The sequence below is a fragment of the Geotrypetes seraphini genome, chromosome 3 (assembly GCF_902459505.1).
Source record: "Geotrypetes seraphini chromosome 3, aGeoSer1.1, whole genome shotgun sequence".
Classification (NCBI taxonomy): domain Eukaryota; kingdom Metazoa; phylum Chordata; class Amphibia; order Gymnophiona; family Dermophiidae; genus Geotrypetes; species Geotrypetes seraphini.
Genome location: NC_047086.1, coordinates 68,284,420 through 68,303,017, shown reverse-complemented (window position 1 = coordinate 68,303,017; position 18,598 = coordinate 68,284,420). Strand labels below are relative to the sequence as shown.

General features: G+C 40.7%; 1 protein-coding gene across 1 annotated transcript in view; it reads left to right on the top strand.

Annotated features, from left to right (window-relative positions):
* LRRC1 (leucine rich repeat containing 1) overlaps positions 1-18,598 on the top strand; it is a 234,210-nt gene that overhangs the window by 75,378 nt on the left and 140,234 nt on the right. Inside the window, exon 2 of the mRNA XM_033939508.1 lies at positions 12,450-12,567. Coding sequence (XP_033795399.1) covers positions 12,450-12,567 — 118 coding nt within the window. The remainder of the gene's footprint in view (positions 1-12,449; positions 12,568-18,598) is intronic.

Genomic DNA, 18,598 nt, shown 5'->3' with positions numbered 1-18,598 from the left:
TCTTTGATTTGATCACAAAATCTTATTTCAATGCGATTTACAATAAATAACAAATCAAATCAAATAATAAAATCCACATACATCACATAGAATACTATTAGTCATTAATACATTAGACATTAATACATTAGGGAAAAGGGCAGTATAAAATACAATATTAAAAAAATAAAACTGCAAATAAAATTGGGCATAGGTTTAATACACACAGGATGGGAAACAAGTACCCACATATTTCAGTGAACCTCCACGTCCTACCCTAAAGTATAATAGTACCAGTTTATTGAAAAGCATCTTAAAAAAGCCAGCTCTTTAGAAGACTTTTAAATTTATTCAATAATTTTTCCTCTCTTAGGTTAATTGAAAGTAAGTTCCAGATTTGGGGGGCCGAAACAGAAAAAAATCAACTCTCTCCGGGAGTAGATCACTTTTAAAGTCTAATCCAACAGCTAGCATATTTTCGTGTGTGAGTCCTCAGGAGTGGAATAAGCTTCTGGGATATTTACAATAGCAAACAAGTTTGAGTAGTTTAAAGAAAATATTGAAGAAACAACACCTCTTCTGTAAGATGAAATATGGGACTTGATTTAGAGGTTTTTTTTTGAGGCGAGGCGCTGATAGCCTCTTTGTAATTTTAGGAGGCTACAAAGATCCCTGAGTTCTGCAGGCGCTGCACTGCTGAAAACAAAGGCCAACCCTAAACATGTAGATATGACTTTTACATGTACAGGAGTCAAGCTATGGAATGGCCTTGTTGGTCAGATTTGAAAATGTGGACAGAGGAATTCTTTTAAGAAAATGTTGAAGACTCAACTATTTGTTGATGCATTTTTCTGAGCAATTGATTTTATTCTAGACTGAATATATCTGGGTTTTTAAAAAAAAAAAATTTGTATAGACTTTTAACATTATATATATATATAACTCCTTGTAAACCGTTTTGGATAAAAACGGTAAAGAAATTTTAAAAATAAATTATCACTATTATGTTTTATTGATGTTCGATTTGTTGTACTGTGTGCAGTTCTGTTTGTGTGTGTACTCTATTGTGACCCGCCTTGGGAAAGGCGGGGCATAAATAAATACCCAACCCGAAGCTTCAAAAAGGAGGGCAGCATTTCACGTCTGGTCTGCCTCCTTCATCAACCAAATTGACTTGGAAGGCTGAATGTGTGGGGCTGTGTAGTCTTTAGGATCTACTGGCATCATACCTTGAAAACTCAGATTGAAGCATGCCGGTGGAGAAAGATGATGCAGTACTGGGAAACACTCCACTCGTCTGCAGGCCGGAGGAAGATGATGACACAGGTGTGAGAAGACAGCATAGGTCAGGGATGGCAAAGTCCCTCTTCGAGGGCTGCAATCCAGTCGGGTTTTCAGGATTTCCCCAATGAATATGCATGAGATCTATTTGCATGCACTGCTTTCATTGTATGCTAATAGATCTCATGCATATTCATTAGGGAATTCCTGAAAACCCGACTGGATTGTGGACCCCGAGGAGGGACTTTGACACCCCTGGCATAGGTGAAGGACAGTTACATGGGAGATTGTGGACCTAGCTAAGTGAGGGTGTAAGGATCAAGCAGCGTGTGTGAGAGGTGAGAACTGCCCCTCATCCCCACCAAAACAATTAGACTTAGGCCCTTCTAAAGCTGTTGCGATACAGCTGACCACTACAAAATCTGATTTGATGTTCTATGGAGATGAACCAAAGGAGTGCTCTTTTTAATAATAATAACAACTTATTTTTAAATACCATAAACAGTTTAGAGCGTAAGAGACTGTATACAGAAAGCGATATTGCAAAAATCTTTCAAAATTACCTTAGCATGGTACGATTAATCAAATTTTTTCCTGGAAGTGTTTTAGAAGTACATCAAGGTGGAAGTGGAGTCGGAGAAATTTATCAAAGAGATAAGTTTTGATTGACTTCCTAAAAGTTTGCTAAGAATGTGCGTTCGAGATAAAGTTGGCTAAACTTTTATTCCATTTGCCTGCTTGGAATGATAGTGTTCTATTGAGGAATCTCTTGTAGATACAGCCCTTCAAGGATGGAAAGGCCAACAAGTTGGCACTACGTGTACAAGTTGTGCCTGGAAATTCGAAATGATGAGATAGATAGATTGGGGATGAACCTGTTATGGTTTGGAAGCAAAGGCAAGCAAACTTAAAAATATGCAAACCGCTTTGAATGTGTGACCACAAAAAAGCGGAATATGAGTCCCAGTCCCTTTCAAGTTCGAGAACTGTTTTATATAACCATGAGTCCAACAATTCCTTTCCCATTAAAAGTAGCAACTTGGACATGATTAGAAATCTAAGAGTTGCAGTTAACGTGCATTCTGTATTAGGACACACAGCTTTCATATCGCGCGCATTAGACCTTGATGCAGGTTGGACACGGGCTCACCAACTTTCGTTTTAGTAGCAAGTCAATTGTCTGGATATTCTAATCAAGTGAAGCACTTATTTAACATAGTAACACAGTAAATGACAATTAGAAATAAAATTAATGTCTCTGAGCCACTGGCGTGGCCATGCAGCCAATTTTGGGTGGGCCTAACCCAAAGCGGGCAATTCTCTCTCTTACCTCATAGCCCATTTAGCCTCCCTCCTAATGTCACCAAGTGTGCTATCAAGTCCTGCCTGTCCCACATCTCCGGAGCTAGGACTGCGCCGTACGGCGGGTTGCACTTCTCTGGAGCTGGCACGCTGAGCTACACGGGGGTGTGGCGCAGCTGCGAGCAGGACTGTCACTGCAACTCAGCCCGGATAACAGTGCCTGAGCCATTGCAGCACGCTCTTTCTTGACCTGCACTACACGGGCGAGTGCCAGGCTGTTATTTCCCACATATTTTGCCATGCCACTGTGAGAGAGACTGAGCTAAGATTGGATGGGCTGCTCTGAGCTGATATTACTATTTATGTTTTTTCAGCGTTGTTTAGAAGCAAACAAAAACAAGACCACAAAATTCCGCCAGAACAAAAAGGAAGGTGGAATGGATGATCTGGACTAAATGTTATCTATTTAGTTTACCCCCCCCCCTCTATAAAGCTTATTTTTTGCATAACTATATCACAACTTGACCAATTTCAGTAAAATTTGGGATCTCTCATCCAGAATTAAAATTGCAATAAGTCTATACCTAAACCACTTCACTACACGGTTCTTCAACTGTTGTGGTGTTTTCTTCAGTGTGAATCAACTGGGCCTTGTCTTTTCCTGACTGGCAATCAGTTGAACCTGTTTATCCCAATTTCTTCAAAACCAATTCTAGCTTGCCCTCATCCACCTCTTCTCTGGATACTTTTGCACCAGTCTATGAGAACCATAACCAAGCCCACATTTCTAATAAGGATCAGATCCTCCTGTCTAAAGACCATGCAAATTGTGTTAAAAGCAAAATTGTATCTACGTGTATTATGACGATAATTGTTAGGTGGTAGTGATGTCGTTTTAGGTGAAGTGGCTTCTATGAGTGTAGGGTTATTGCAACATAGACAGTTATGTAATATTAAAATATTTTATATTAATATTTAAAAGCATGGAGCGAGGGGCCTAAAAGTTAATTGATGAGGGGGATAGAAGGCTAAAGGTTCACCTAGGATTGGGCACCCAATATCCTTGCGTCTGCCCTAGCAGATTTCACTGTAAAACTGACTAAAAGTATAGCCGTAGTTCAGTGATCTCAAACTCAAGCCCTTTGCAGGGCCACATTTCGGATTTGTAGGTACTTGGAGGGCCTCAGAAAAAAATAGTTAATGTCTTATTAAAGAAATGAGAATTTTTGCATAAGGTAAAACTCTTTATAGTTCATAAATCTTTCCTTTTGGCTAAGTCTTAATAATAATATTGTAATTTATAGCTAAAGAGACATATGATCAAGAAACTGTTTTATTTTACTTTTGTGATTATGATAAACATACCGAGGGCCTCAAAATAGTACCTGGCGGGCCGCATGTGGCCCCTGGGCCGCAGGTTTGAGACTACTGCTGTAGTTTGAAAAGCATTTGTTGGGATTCCAGTATAACAAATTTATTACACACACAAGGATGAGAACTGCCACTGCACAAACATAGTAGTACACTTCTCCCTCCGTATTCGTGGTTTCTGCACTCACGGTTTCGCTTATTTGCGATTTTTTGCATGCAGACTCCGCCCCCCCAAATCAATCAACTCTGAACCCAAACTATGTTTGAAACTGAGATCAACCTTCAAGTAAAAGAATCATCCTGTATAATACATTTTGCCTTGCTATTCCTGATTCACATAAAAATGAAAACAAAATGATGAGTGCTTCTGCCTTGGGCCACTACAGTTCGTGTCCTCATCCACTGGATATTCACATGCAAAATCTGAGTTACATCACAGAGAGCAATTAAAGTAAAAACAGTGCCTTTTGGAAGGCTCACCTGACAGAAACACCTGTGTGATGGCGAATCTACAAAGCTCTGAGAGTAGCCCCACACAATCCACAGGGCGACAAGTGCCGAGTGTTTTGAAAACTGACGCGTCCTTCACGCAGGCCCCCCCCGCCCCCATCATTGTGACATGGAGAGGAAGCATAGCCTGCACGAAGCCCAGCCAGCTCAACCAGAGAGACCGAGAGAGAGCGAGAGAAAGCGAGCGGATGTACGTGTCATCCGGTACCTTGAGCTGCAGAGTCTCTAGTTATTTGTGGTTTCAATAGCGAAAACGCTGGCTGTTACAAAAAAACCCTGCAAATAACATATAACCAGTTATTCACGGTTTTTCCATGTTCGCGGCTATGTTCCGCCCGCATCCACTGTGAATACGGAGGGAGAAGTGTCTCAAGAAAGGAGGATAACATTGAGTCAAAGCCTGATGCTATTATAATCATGTCCAATCCACATCCTGCCAACATCGTTTATATTTTGTAATTTACCCCGTAAAACGCAATCACTGTGCTTTTTAATAGCAGCATTAAAGGGACTTCTCATTTGTTTAAACTGGAAAAGAAACCCCCCTTTAGTTTGTCAGCAAGTCGTAATGTGTGCAATATTTTTTTTTTTCAGTCATTGGACAGAAAACCTAAAATTAGTGTCTAAGATATATAGATATATATTTTTTAAAGTAATCCTGTGCTAAAATGTGGCAGTAGGATCATGTTGCTGTAAGAAGAAAAGAGCATCTATGCAGTGTCGCAGTGAGGGTGAGAGGCACCCCCCTTCACCCTCTTCCCTGCTCCCCCCGCCCCCTCCTTACTGCATATACGGCATCCACAGGTTAGGGTTTATGCCTGTGTGAGAGGCTATGTGTGCAGGCTAGCTAAATGGCTTCAGAGAGCTCAGTTTTAGCAAAACAAAAAAAGATTTCCTTGTTTTTTTTCAAGCGACCATATCCAAAAGCCTGCTGTGGTCTAATTTCAGAGTTTTCATGGGTAGGCAAAAGGGGAGAAAGACACATCCCGATCAGCTGATCAACAGTGATCATTGGCCTAATAAGTATTGCAATATAAAATCAAGACAATACAGTTTTATTTTATTTTTCTTTCCAGCTTATGATTTATCTTTAATCTTATCTATTGTTTTGCCTTTTGTCTTTGTTTTGTTCTATTTCTATCATTTAAATTTCTCCAGAATTCTACTGTTCAACGGCTCCCCCTTCTGCTTCTATTCCTTTCTCTCCTCTCTTCTACCTTCCAAAGTATTTAGATCAATGCTGTCTTGTTAAAATGTTTATTTTATTTTTATTTTTCCTCTAACTCTACTTTTCACTTCTCTATTACCCTCCAGGTACTTTAGTTAGATTGTGAGCCTTCGGGACAGTAAGGGAATTTTTCAAGTACCTTTCTTATTTCTAATCTTAATGTATATTTTCTGTAAACCGCTTAGAACCTAACGGATGTAGCGGTATATAAGAAATAAATTACATTACATTACATTACATTACATCTCGGGTCAGATGCCTTAAAAAGTGAGAGAATTCTAGAATGCTGCCCGAGTAAGACCTGGGCTTCAGTGTCTCTCTCTTATGTTTTTAAGTTTTTAGTTCTGTTTAGTTTTATTTTGTTGGTTTCTACTTTATTTTGTTCCTTTCATCTACCTTATTCATAGTTTTACAGGGTTCTGTACTTTTTTTCTTTTAACTTTCACTTGAACGAGTCAGCAAATATTTTGGATAGGAGGCGTTTGACAGTTATAGAATCACAGCATAACTGTTAATTTTCAGCAGAGGCCCTTCCTACCTGCGTGTGGTGATTTGGATCGCTGCAGGGAGATTGCTGCTGGAGGCGGGACCAGTGGAGGCATGGTTGATCGCTGCTGGTTGTTGCCTAGGATGGGGCGGCGTCTGCTCTCTCATTGGGGAGGAGCTGGTGATGTCTGGATCCGTGGAGTGGGGCTGGGCTGTGGACTCCTCCTCCCGGTTGTCCGCCGATGGAGGCAGAGTGCTGTATTCTTAGGGAGCTGCCTATGAGCATCCGCCGCCCACCGAGAGCAGTGCGGCCCGGCGCTGGATTGTTCTGTCTCTGTGCATCTTCTGCCTGGAAGTGATGAATCGGGGCTGCAGCAGCTGGAAAGCCCGAGCTGATGTTTGTCCCGTCTGGACTTTTGCCGTTGGGATTATTTAAAATATGCTGAGGCAACAGAGCTGCTTCAGGAAATTGAACTTCTGCCACTTATTTGATTTTCTTTTTTCCTCCAGTTTATGAATTATTTTAAATTTAATTCCATTGTTTTTACCCCTATTCTTATTTTATTAACTGAATTCTATTGTTTAACTGTTCCTCCCTTCTATTCCTTTTTACATATTCCTTTAATTCATTTAGATATCATTTACATAGATGGTGCTCTTATCTGTAAAGTTAGGAATTTCTATGAAATATTCTACATGCTTCTCTCCTCTCCACTCCTTTCCTGCTCTCCATAGTCCTCCCTACCCTCTTCTAACTCCTTCCTCTGTAATGTCACCTAGAGCTTGTATAGGTATGTGTGATGCCCAAATGGAAGAAATAAAATAAATAAATGTTTGGCCATCTCATGCCCAGATACTGTACCTTTTTGTGTAATATAATGTACCAGAACTGAGCTGAAGTCACATCAGACTGGAAGATTATTTTATAATTCTTTTATTCTTCTTTGATTGCCTTCTTTCAGTAACCCTAGTCTAGTTATTACAATGATGGTCAGCTCCTTCAGAAACCCTACAAGTATAAGCCCTAAATCCAGTCTGTAGGCATCACCGTTCTGGCCTTTGCAGCATCCATAGCACAAGCCAGCCTGGGAAATAAAACTTGAGCTGGGAATTGAGCCCAGGTTGTTTACGTCACTCAAGTCCACCGATTAGGCCCCACGTATCCATTTTTCACAAGGATGTCCCAAGGCTGACTGAAATTGGTAAAATCCAGTCGGTCTAGTGGTTAGGAATTCAGGAGTTTACTTGGGACTCTTAGATTTGGATAAAAACATTTCAACAGTAATGTGGAAACCTGCTTTGCTAGTCTACATTTATTGAGATGGACGGGAGAATCTTACCATGGCTGTGCATAAATTTATTACGAGCGGACTGGGCTATAGCAGCTGTCTTCATGTAGGTCTATGTATGAAATGAATAAATCTTCAGTGGATCAAAATATGGTCTCTTAGCACTTCACTAGGGAAACATTGATTATGTTTCTCCAATTTTATAATCCCTGCATTTCCGATGTGTTGAAGATAGAGAGGTTTAAGGCTTTACACCTAACTTTTATTTATTTGGATTTATTAAACAACTTTATAAAGAGATTCCCCCAAGGTGGTGTGAGCTGTACAGTATATGTGGAATAAACTTCAATATTTGGCTTATTACCTTTTAATATACCATAAAACCCTTTGCAGTCATCTCGATGCTTGTTTTTGAATCTGCCTATTATGGTTTACTTCCAAAGTACTAGACAGAGAGCTTTGTGTTTTTTGGCCCTCAGCTACGGAATTCTTTGGCACTAGTATTCTGTTTGGAAGCAAAGTAATCTGAGATTTCAGGAAATGATCAAAACCCGGCAATTTGCTGTGTGACAAGCCGTGGTTGTCTTAGCTGCTAGATGTCTAGAGGTAGTTTGCAGGGGGAATGGAATGTGAAATGAGTAGAGGGATGGGTAGGAGGAGGTAAGTTAGTTAGAGCTTAGGTTGAACTGGTTGGATGTTATGTTTTTATGCTGATGAACAAAGAAAAAACACCTCGCCTTGGAATATCAACAGTACAACAGGAAAGCAAGGGACACGTCCTTTCAGCCAATAAAACAGTCTTTATTCAAATAAATGGTCCCAACACTGATCCTAGTTTCAGCGTGCAAAACAACACCTTTCTCAGGGGACGCTGGTTTAAAGTAGCTCTAAAACGCAGTGTGGTGGGGGAAAAACGTTCTCCAAGCTTGAGAAGAAAGTGAAAGCTGTACATCTTGTATTATATTTTAACTCGCCTTGAGTGGTACCAATAAGGCATGTAATTTTAATTGAATAAGGCTGCATGAAAATATAGACCTATTGCTCTTCGGAAAATCAGAGCTACAGTGCTTTGCATACATTGTGGCTAAATCAGGACTAAAAGGCTTACTTATGGTCAGATATAACGGCCACGATTGTAATACAGAAAGCTACATCGTCACAGAAATATTAAGATTTCAGCACAATTTCCTTTATACATGCATAAAGTTTTACTCCTAATGCAGTAAATTAATGGCACGTAAATTACGGTAGTGTTAAAATATCTACCATACACAAACAGAAAATAAACCCTGCACATTGCTACAATATCATATAGCAGTTTTCTGCATCAGTGGAAGTTTTTTTACTTTCTGCTTTCTTGATAGTACATGAGCCCATCCCTGTTCAGTATTGGCGGAATAGAAATCACTAATGTAATGTGCAATTTGATTATGTGTCTTACCATTGCCACTCAAGGTGAGTTAAAAATAAATTATAAGACGTAGCATAGAAACAAAACGATCAGTCGGCAGAGGCTAAGGTCAGTCTAAGACAGGGGTCTCAAAGTCCCTGCTTGAGGGCCGCAATCTAATCGGGCTTTCAGGATTTCCCCAGTGAATATGCATGAGATCTATGTGCATGCACTGCTTTCAATGCATATTCATTGGGGAAATCCTGAAAACCCGACTGGATTGCGGCCCTCAAGGAGGGACTTTGAGATCCTTGCATTCTGACTTCTCTCTACACACTAGTGCTGCCCGATTCAGGAAAAAAAAATTTTGATTCGATTTGATTCAGCCTATTGAATTGGTTTTTCGATTTGATTTTCCTGCCCAATTGGGTGTTTTTTTCAAACATCCTGATGGGTTTATTTTATAGCTTTTTCACCCTCTTTGGCTTCTCCTAACCACACTGGTGCTGTGGTGTAAACAAAATAAAGAAACAAAAAGGACTTTTCCTCTCTCTCTTAAATCCTAGCTCACGTTTGCGGTCTAACACCAGCTCTGGCAGGATACACTTTTCAAATCTGACATATTGTAATCACAAAACAGAAAATAAAATTATTTTTTCTACTTTTTGTTGTCTGGTCAATATTCAAATCTTCTTGGTCCCAGGCTCCGATTGTCTTGCTTGCCAGGGTCTCCTTCTTTCTCCGTGCTAACAATCCATCTGCCATCTCTATCCTCCCCTTCCGTTTTCCTTCCCTCCCCTGGAGGTCTGGCATCTTTCCTTTTTTTCATCTCCATCCACAGATCTACCTTTTTTCAACTACCCTTTCATCCATCATCTCTCCCTCCTTACCCACCACCCCAGGATCCACCATCTCTTCCTTTCTCTTCCCAATTACCCTCCTATCCAGTATCTCTATCCCTCCGCCACACCATCCCTTGTGTCCAACTTCTCTCCTTTTCTGTTCCTTCCCTCCCTAAATCCCATTGTTCATCATCTCTCTCCCTCTCCTCTATTTTCAGACCCATTATTTCTTCCGGCATATGTACGTCACTTTGAACCCCCCCTTTCCTCCCTCCCTCCCTCCGTGTATTTCTACACCAGGGCCCCCCTCCCCTGAAGGTCTGCCCCCCTAAAGGCCTGCACCTCCCCCTGAAGGCCTGCTTCCTCCTTGAAGGCTTTTCCCCCCCTTAAAGGCCTGCATCCCACCCCTGAATGCCTGCCTGTCCCCCCTTGAAAGCCTGTCCCCCCCTTGAAGGCCTGCATCCCCCCCGAAGGCCTGCCTGCCTGCCCGCCTCTCCCTTGAAGGTCTGTCCCTCCCTGAAGGTCTGCCCCTCCTGAAGGCCTACCCGCCTGCCCCTCCTTCAAGGTCTGTCCCCTGAAGGCCTGTCCCTCCCCTTGAAGCCCTGTCCCCCTCCCTTGAAGGCCTGCATCCCCCCAAAGGCCTGTCCCCCCCTTAAAGGCCTGCCTGCCTGTACCCCCTTAAGGCCTGTCTTCCTGTCAAGTTTCAAGTTTATTAGGTTTTTATATACCGCCTATCAAGGTTATCTAAGCGGTTTTTACAATCAGGGACTCAAGCATTTTCCCTATCTGTCCCGGTGGGCTCACAATCTATCTAACGTACCTGGGGCTATGGAGGATTAAGTGACTTGCCCAGGGTCACAAGGAGCAGCGCGGGGTTTGAACCCACAACCCCAGGGTGCTGAGGCTGTAGCTCCAACCACTGCGCCATACACTTCTCCTGTCCCCCCACCCCGAAGGACTGCTCATCCCCCCCTCCCCATGGAAGGCCTGCGTGTTCCCCCTGGCCTCCCCTGGTGTCTGGCTTCTCCCCAGGCTTCCCCGCACTGTTTACCTGTGAGGAACAGCTTGCAGATGGGAACTCCCCACAGCTATTTCCTAATGGCGATCTGCATGGTGCAGGAGTGTAGGAAGATCGCTCCTGCCCCGAAAGTCCGCTAGACCACCAGGTAAAGCCGGGAAGGCGGGGGGAAGACTTACCGATGGTTTTTCTTTTTTCCCCCTCCCCCCAAAATTGCGAATATGTGAAATCGTGATTGCCGAAACCGCAAATGGGGAGGGGGAAGTGTAGTCAGCCTGTCAACTAAAGGAGCACCAGGTGACAAGTATGGCCTTTTTTAAGATGACGGCATTGGAGGCAGAAGGCACCTAACTTTTGGTGAATTGGGGATTGTTTTGGGAGAGAGTGGAGGAAAGGGTTATTTGGGTTGCAAGAGACTTTTTTTTACCCCCTTCCACACACACACACACACACACACACATACATACACACACTTCAAGTGGTGAATAGGTGAGCTGGATTGGATGTGTTGTATAGGCTTTGGGAATTGGGAGCCTATTTTGAGTTTGTTGGGATGGGCTCTTTTTGAGTTCTGTCTTGTCATTTTATAGCATTCCTTTTCCTAATTGGTTTATGTTTTTAATTATTGTAAACTGCATAGATTACATGAAATTTAATCAACTATAAACTAGTTAAAAGTGCTACGTGTCATTTCAGATGAGCCTTAAAATCTCACACTAGAATCTTTGCCATGATTCAGACTCGGTGCTGAGTGTACTGTGAAGCAAAAAAAAAAAAAAAAAATGCACCAACGTTTTATGCATTTTATTATCATTTTTTTTTAACATTGGTAGGAATTCCCTAAAGCATTTGTATACCAACTGTTCTTCCCTTTAGCATGATACCCACAACATTATGCTGGAAAAATCCTGAGTAAACTACTGTGCTAAAGGATAATATTGCTTATTCTAGTCACTTGAACTATGTACCCCATTTTCTATCTGTTCAGTAAGGAGCTAACACAGCTTAAAATGGCATACACAGGACACGCCCAGGCATCCTGCAATGCCAAATATGCACGCACTAACCATGAGCTGCAAATTTCAAAATGTTTTTAGGGGCATGTCGGGGGGTGGAGAGTGGGCATTCCTGGGCTACTCAGTTAGTGCAACTACATTTTTACTGCATGCAATGGTTAGTGCAGGAACAGTGTGAGCCCTTACTGCCTAGACAAGAGTGGGCAATCATGGTTCTTGAGGGCCACAACCCACGGGTTTTCAAGATTTCCCCAATGAATATGCGCAATATTAATTTGCATTGACTGCTTCCATTGTATGCAAATCAATCTCGTGCATATTCATTGTGGAAATCTTGAAAACTCAGTTGGGTTGTGGTCCTCGAGAAAAATGATTGGCCAAAAATAGATGGCAGTAAATTCACATGTGCTAATTTTTATTTTTTATTGTCTGCATGCTAATGGCAACATCAGCACATGGCCATTTTACTGTTGTGGTAAAATGGCCTTAGTTTTGTGAAGAAAAACCTATGCAATGGTACAACAAGGCCACTTATTTTTTAAACTATAATTTAGTAAAAGGACCCCAAAAGCTTTAAATGGTGTTGGTTGATAACTATTTAGGGCAAAAATGTTGTATTAATACCTTTTTGTTGTGACAGGATGGGAGGAGAAAAGTGCATTTGTATATTAATTTGATTATAATGACGCACTATATAAATATGAATGAAATTCCTTCTCTCTTTTGTTTCATTTCAGCCGTTTTTCCAACTTGTGAAGTTGCGGAAACTTGGACTCAGTGACAATGAAATTCAGCGACTCCCTCCAGAAATAGCAAACTTTATGCAACTAGTAGAACTTGATATCTCTCGGAATGGTGAGTGAAAGGCCTACCAAAAATTACATGATGTGAATTTTCTTCCGGAAAGCTCTCGATACATAGCTGGGAATCAGTACAGCCCATAATGCCACATAATTATATGGACTTGGACTAGTGAGAGGTTAGGCAAACATCCACAGTATGACTTTCCCCTTAGTGATTTCATTTCAGGCCAATAGACAAAATATATTTTTCAATTTTAGCAACCCATTATAATGTTTTGAGGGAAAAAGCTGCAGAGAAACATACATTATTGTGTCTGTACTGATTTGTAGTTTTGATGGCAATTTGAGCAATCAATTTGATGATTTGTTTGACAAAAGAACATTCATTTATTCCCTGCTGTAGAACTAATGAAGAAGTCTACATGTGCTCTCAATCTATGGTTCTCATTGTAGTGCAAAATAGAAACATAGAAAACATAGAAACATGACGGCAGATAAAGGCCAAATGGCCCATCTAGTCTGCCCATCTGTAGCATCCACTATCTCCTCTTCTCCCTATTGGCTAAGGCTCTTAACATTTGCATCTCCTCTTACTATAGGCTAAGGCTGTTTGCACCTGCATTGTGAGGTCATAGAGCTGCCCATCCGAAGAAACCATTATCTCTTTCTCTCTCCGAGAAATCCCATGTGCCTGCCCCAGGCCCTCTTGAATTCAGACACAGTCTCTGTTTCCACCACCTCTTCCAGGAGACTGTTCCATGCATCTACCACCCTTTCCGTAAAAAAGTATTTCCTGAGATTACTATACATGTTATCTATCACCTCTTAACTTCATCCTATGCCCTCTCATTGCAGAGTTTCCTTTCTAACGAAAGAGACTCAACTCATGCACATTTATATTATGTAGGTATTTAAACGTTTCTCGAGAATACTAATACTAATAACAAAATATAAATTCAAAAATAGTATAAGAATGTTATTAGCCAAGTGGTGGGGGTACCCCCTGAAAAATCATTTAAATTCAATGCAGAAAAAGCCTCAATTACTAATGATATGTAGACGGCAACCTAATGAGTTTTTTAGCCATTCTAATTCTATATCATAGGCAAAAAACTCCACAAAGTTTCCAAAATGTAATTTTTCAAAATGGGAAAAATTCCACCACTGTGCACAGGGAACAAAGGAAAAAGAACAAGAGACACAATCCACTTATCTTCATCGATGTCAACAATTAGCATTTCATGCTCAGTTCAGCAAATCGATCTTCCTGCTATAGCGAACTTAACGTTGGAATGAAGATAAGGAACTAGCTGTTAAAGTCCAACAAGGCTCTTGTTTCGCCAACCAGTGGCTGCATCAGGGAGGTTCCCGTTCTCTCTTGCTCCGTTCACTCTTTAGCTCAGAATGGCGCTTGGATTTTCCATTTTGAAAAATTACATTTTGAAAGTTTGTGAAGTTTTTTTGCCTATGATACAGAATTAGAATGGCTAAAAAACTCATTGGGTTGCCGTCTACATATCATTAGTAGTTGAGGCTTTTTCTCCACTGAATTTAAATTAATTTTTAGGGGGTACCCCCACCACTTGGCTAATAACATTCTTATACTATTTTTGAATTTAAACGTTTCTATCATATCTCCCCTCTCCCGCCTTTCCTCCAAAATATACAGATTGAGATCTTTAAGTCTGTCCCCATAGGCCTTATCACGAAGACCACACACCATTTTAGTAGCCTTCCTCTGGACCGACTCCATCCTTTTTATATCTTTTTGAAGGTGCGGCCTCCAGAATTGTACACAATATTCTAAATGAGATCACACCAGAGGCATCAATATCTCCTTTTTCCTACTGGCCATACCTTTCCCTATGCAACCTAGCATCCTTATAGCATTCGCCAAAGAGAAATAATAAGGCAAAAATTACAGTGTGGTTGAAGTTGTAGAAGTAATACTTGTTCAATGCAGGTTTTTGCATTTTATAAAGCATACCTGTATACAGTATAAGCAATGAAGTTATTTCTCAAATCCAAGCCCTAGTGAGCCATGCATGCTACAGAGCTTAGAACTAGGGATGGGCTTTGGTTAGTGCATATTAGATGTCCTTTTACTAAGGCATGCTAACAAATTATTATTTATTAATTTGATATCTCGCTTTTACCATCCAAGAACCTGAGTGGCTTACAAATCTAAAATTAATAAAATATAAATGAAAGGAATGTCAACAACATATAGGAAAGATCACATACATAATTTAGTCATCCATTCATACCATCCACCACTATCCATATTTAGTTATCTTTATTGCTGTCGTCTTCAAAGGTCAACCCCCAGTGGCCACTATCCAAGAGCTCATACAGTCTGTGAAAAAAGATAGGCTTTTAATAAAGTCTTAAAGCGTGCAATAGATTGTATGATGTGCCACGCAGCTCAAAGATTTACAGTGGGCTGCACGACATTTAGTGCACCCTAGTAAAAGGACACTAGATTGATTTTATGCATGCTAACCAATGAATTAATAAACATTAACTTGAGTAACATTTGCTAAAAGTCTTAATGCAAGTTAAGCATTTTTTTTTTTTTAAATTAAAACCAAATGTGGGGAAACTGAGAAAAATGCGCAAAAACTGAGCCAAATGAACCAAAAACAAAACTCTGTGCCCTTTGCACATCCGTTTTAAAAACCGTGCCCATAAATGATAGATGGGTTTGTGTATGTTGCATTATCAGGGGTCTCAAAGTCCCTCCTTGAGGGCCACAATCCAGTCGGGTGTTCAGGATTTCCCCAATGAATATGCATGAGATCTGTGTGCATGCACTGCTTTCAATGCATATTCATTGGGGAAATCCTGAAAACCCGACTGGATTACGGCCCTCAAGGAGGGACTTTGAGATCCCTGCATTATACTATTGTATCGCTCTCATTAACTCCCTCGATTCCAGCAGCTCTAGAAATGTCAGTGGTCCAGCTGAAAGAAATTTAACAAATCTAACCAGCAAGGCTCCCTATCTGTTTTTTAATGCACACGTTCTAGAGCAGGGGTCCCCAAAGTCCTTCCTTGAGGGCCGAATCCAGTCGGGTTTTCAGGATTTCCCCAATGAATATGCATGAGATCTATTTGCATGCTCTGCTTTCAATGCATATTCATTGAGGAAATCCTGAAAACCCGATTGGATTCTGGCCCTTGAGGACCGGAGTTGCCCACCCCTGTTCTAGAGAGACTACTGAAGTAGGTACAAAATAAGTACCTGCACTCAAATTGAATGTGGTTGTATAACAACAAAAGGGTGGTATGCAAGCCCCAATCCCTTTCCCTTCTTTTCAGTTTGTATGGACACTAATATTTGAGTAGTTAGGGGCACAGATACTCAGGTTGGGAGGTAAAATGGACGCTGTAGATGGCAAACCAGTGATGTTGCCTTTAAAACAGATAGTTCTGTGGCAAAGTATGTGTCTACCTCTGTGACATTCTGGCATATTCTTGAACAGTGATGGAAAGAGCTGTCATTTGCTGGTTATTTGACCAAGTGATGGCCTCCTATCTTTTAAACCTTTATGATGTTGTCACTAGTGGCATGATTATGTTATAGAGGGGTTTGGCTGTTTTTGTATTAAATTTGCTCTCCTCATAGGTGTGCTTTAAATGGTTACCTAAATGATAGTAGCTGGTACTGAAACGATTTGCTATGTTACCTGCAGGAATTTGCCAAAAAATGAAATTTTAAAATTTCAGGACTGAGAACTGGTTAACCTCAATTTGGGAAACAGGATGTTTGGCCAAAAGAAAACCACTTAAAAGGAGGCAGGGTGAGAGGCATGCTGAAGGTGCCATTGTAATTCAATTGGGTAGCACTGACATTTCACTTAATTTGTTGTTGAAAGAATCGGTATCCTAAAGTTGACCAGATCACTTAACCGGTTATTATAGAGAGTGATTTTCATTGGCCCAATTTCATGGGCTGAATCACTAACTTGCCTATACCCAGACCCCAACAGACATACATGAGTGTGCAAATGGAGATTGGTGCATTTCCCTTCTCGTACAGTATGTCCGTTCAAGGACTAGGTTTCAAAAGACATGGTAAAACGCCTTTAGGGCTGTACCAAATATTATATTTAATTTAATTTAATTTCACACTGAATAGTGCGTGAAATACATTATTAGCTGAATACATTACATTACATTAGGGATTTCTATTCCGCCATAACCTAGCGGTTCAAGGCGGATTACATATGGATTGTCAGGACATTAGAAGTATTTAGGGAGTAGTTTGTACATTTCTTTGCGTTGCTAAGGATTACATTTTAATTATCATGGGTATTAGAAGTACATATGGAGTAGTTGCAGGTGATGCTTGGGACATTTCTGATTGGGTTAGTTCGGTTTTATGTGTTTTTTCAATAGAAGGATTGAATAGAATAGCGATTTCAATTGGATAAAATGGGGCTGTACTCTGTTAAATCCTACTGAAATTTATTTATTTGATTTTCTAGCCCCTCCTCCCAAAGGAGCTCAGAATGGGTTACAAATCAGTTATTCCCTATCTGTTCCCGTAAGCTCACAGTCTGTCAAGTGTACCTGGGGCAGTGGAGAATTAATACCCCCCTTTTATGAAGCTGTGCTAGGGTTTTTATTACAGGCTGCAGCAGTAAAAGCTCCAACGCTCATAGAAATCTTATGAGTGTCAGAGCTTTTACCGCTGCAGCCTACGATAAAAAACCTTAACGTGGCTTCATAAAAGGGGGGTTAAGTGACTTGCCTAGAGTTTGAACCTACAACCTCAGTGTGCTGAGGCTGTAGCTCTAACCACTACACCACACACTCCTCCACTTGATCTCAGATTTCACATTCCTGCTTTTATTATTTGTTGTGTTAAAGCTCAATACCCATTATTTGTATTGTGTATTCATATTCGGCTGAATAATTTTTTTCATTATTCGTATTTGGCTGAATAGAAAAATGCTGTTTGGTACAGCTCTAGACAAGGCTCTATGACGCATGTGTACGTGTCAAGATGGGGGTAATTCTGTAACTATGCACCTATATTTAGACACCTATTCTAAAAGTAAAGTAGGAGTCTACTTTCCTTTTTTGGACTACATATATCAGGTTAGATACACATGTATAATAATCTCAATTATAGCATTCTATAAGTTATACATTTAAGTGAGAGTCCTCCCCATCTCTGCGCATGTGTATGCTATGTAAGATATTCATGTTTTTACAGAATGTAATAAACAAATGGGGTGCAGAGAACATAATACAGATACAAGATCCTTTATCTGAAATTCTGAAAAACGAAATTTGATGTAAACCGGGAGTAGTTAATTTCCTTGATGTAACACATACTGAAACCAACGCAGATGCAAGGGTTTCTCCTGATCTCTGTGCAATTCAGGTCGGAGGGCTGGAAAGAGGAGAGCTGCAGATTCCAGGGTGGCAGCGAGAAGCAGAAAAGGTTAGAGGGCTGGAAAGTAGCAAAGAGATATCTTTCCGAGTGGAATCTGCATATAAGTTGTTGAAGTTTTACAATGAGAGTGATGACCAGAAATTAATTAAAACTAGAAAAGCATTGCATAGGGCAGAAAATGAAGATTTAGATTGGGTACTGATTGAGTGGGTTCGGCAAAGAAGGCAAGAATGCATGCCATTGACTGGGTTGATTGTACTGAAGCAAGCCAAAAAGTACCATCAAGAACTGAACATTCACCGCGAGTGTGAATATTCAGAAGGTTGGCTGCAGAAATTTAAGAAGCGCCATGGTATTAAATATCTCAAAATCTGTGGTGAAAATCATCTGCTGATTACAAGGCAGCTGAATTTGCTAAGAGGATATCTGATGGAAACCTTGGTTCTGAACAAATTTACAATGCTGATGAAACTGCTCTTTACTGGTGCTATGTTCCTAGAAAAACATTGACATCAGCTGATGAAGAAGCACCATAAGGACACAAAGGACAGGGTAACTGTTCTTTTATGTACCAATGCTGTGGGCACACACAAATTAGAGTTGGCAGTGATTGGAAAAAACAGCATCCCAATGTTTCAAAGGTGTACGTCATCTACCTATGAACTATTAGGCTAAC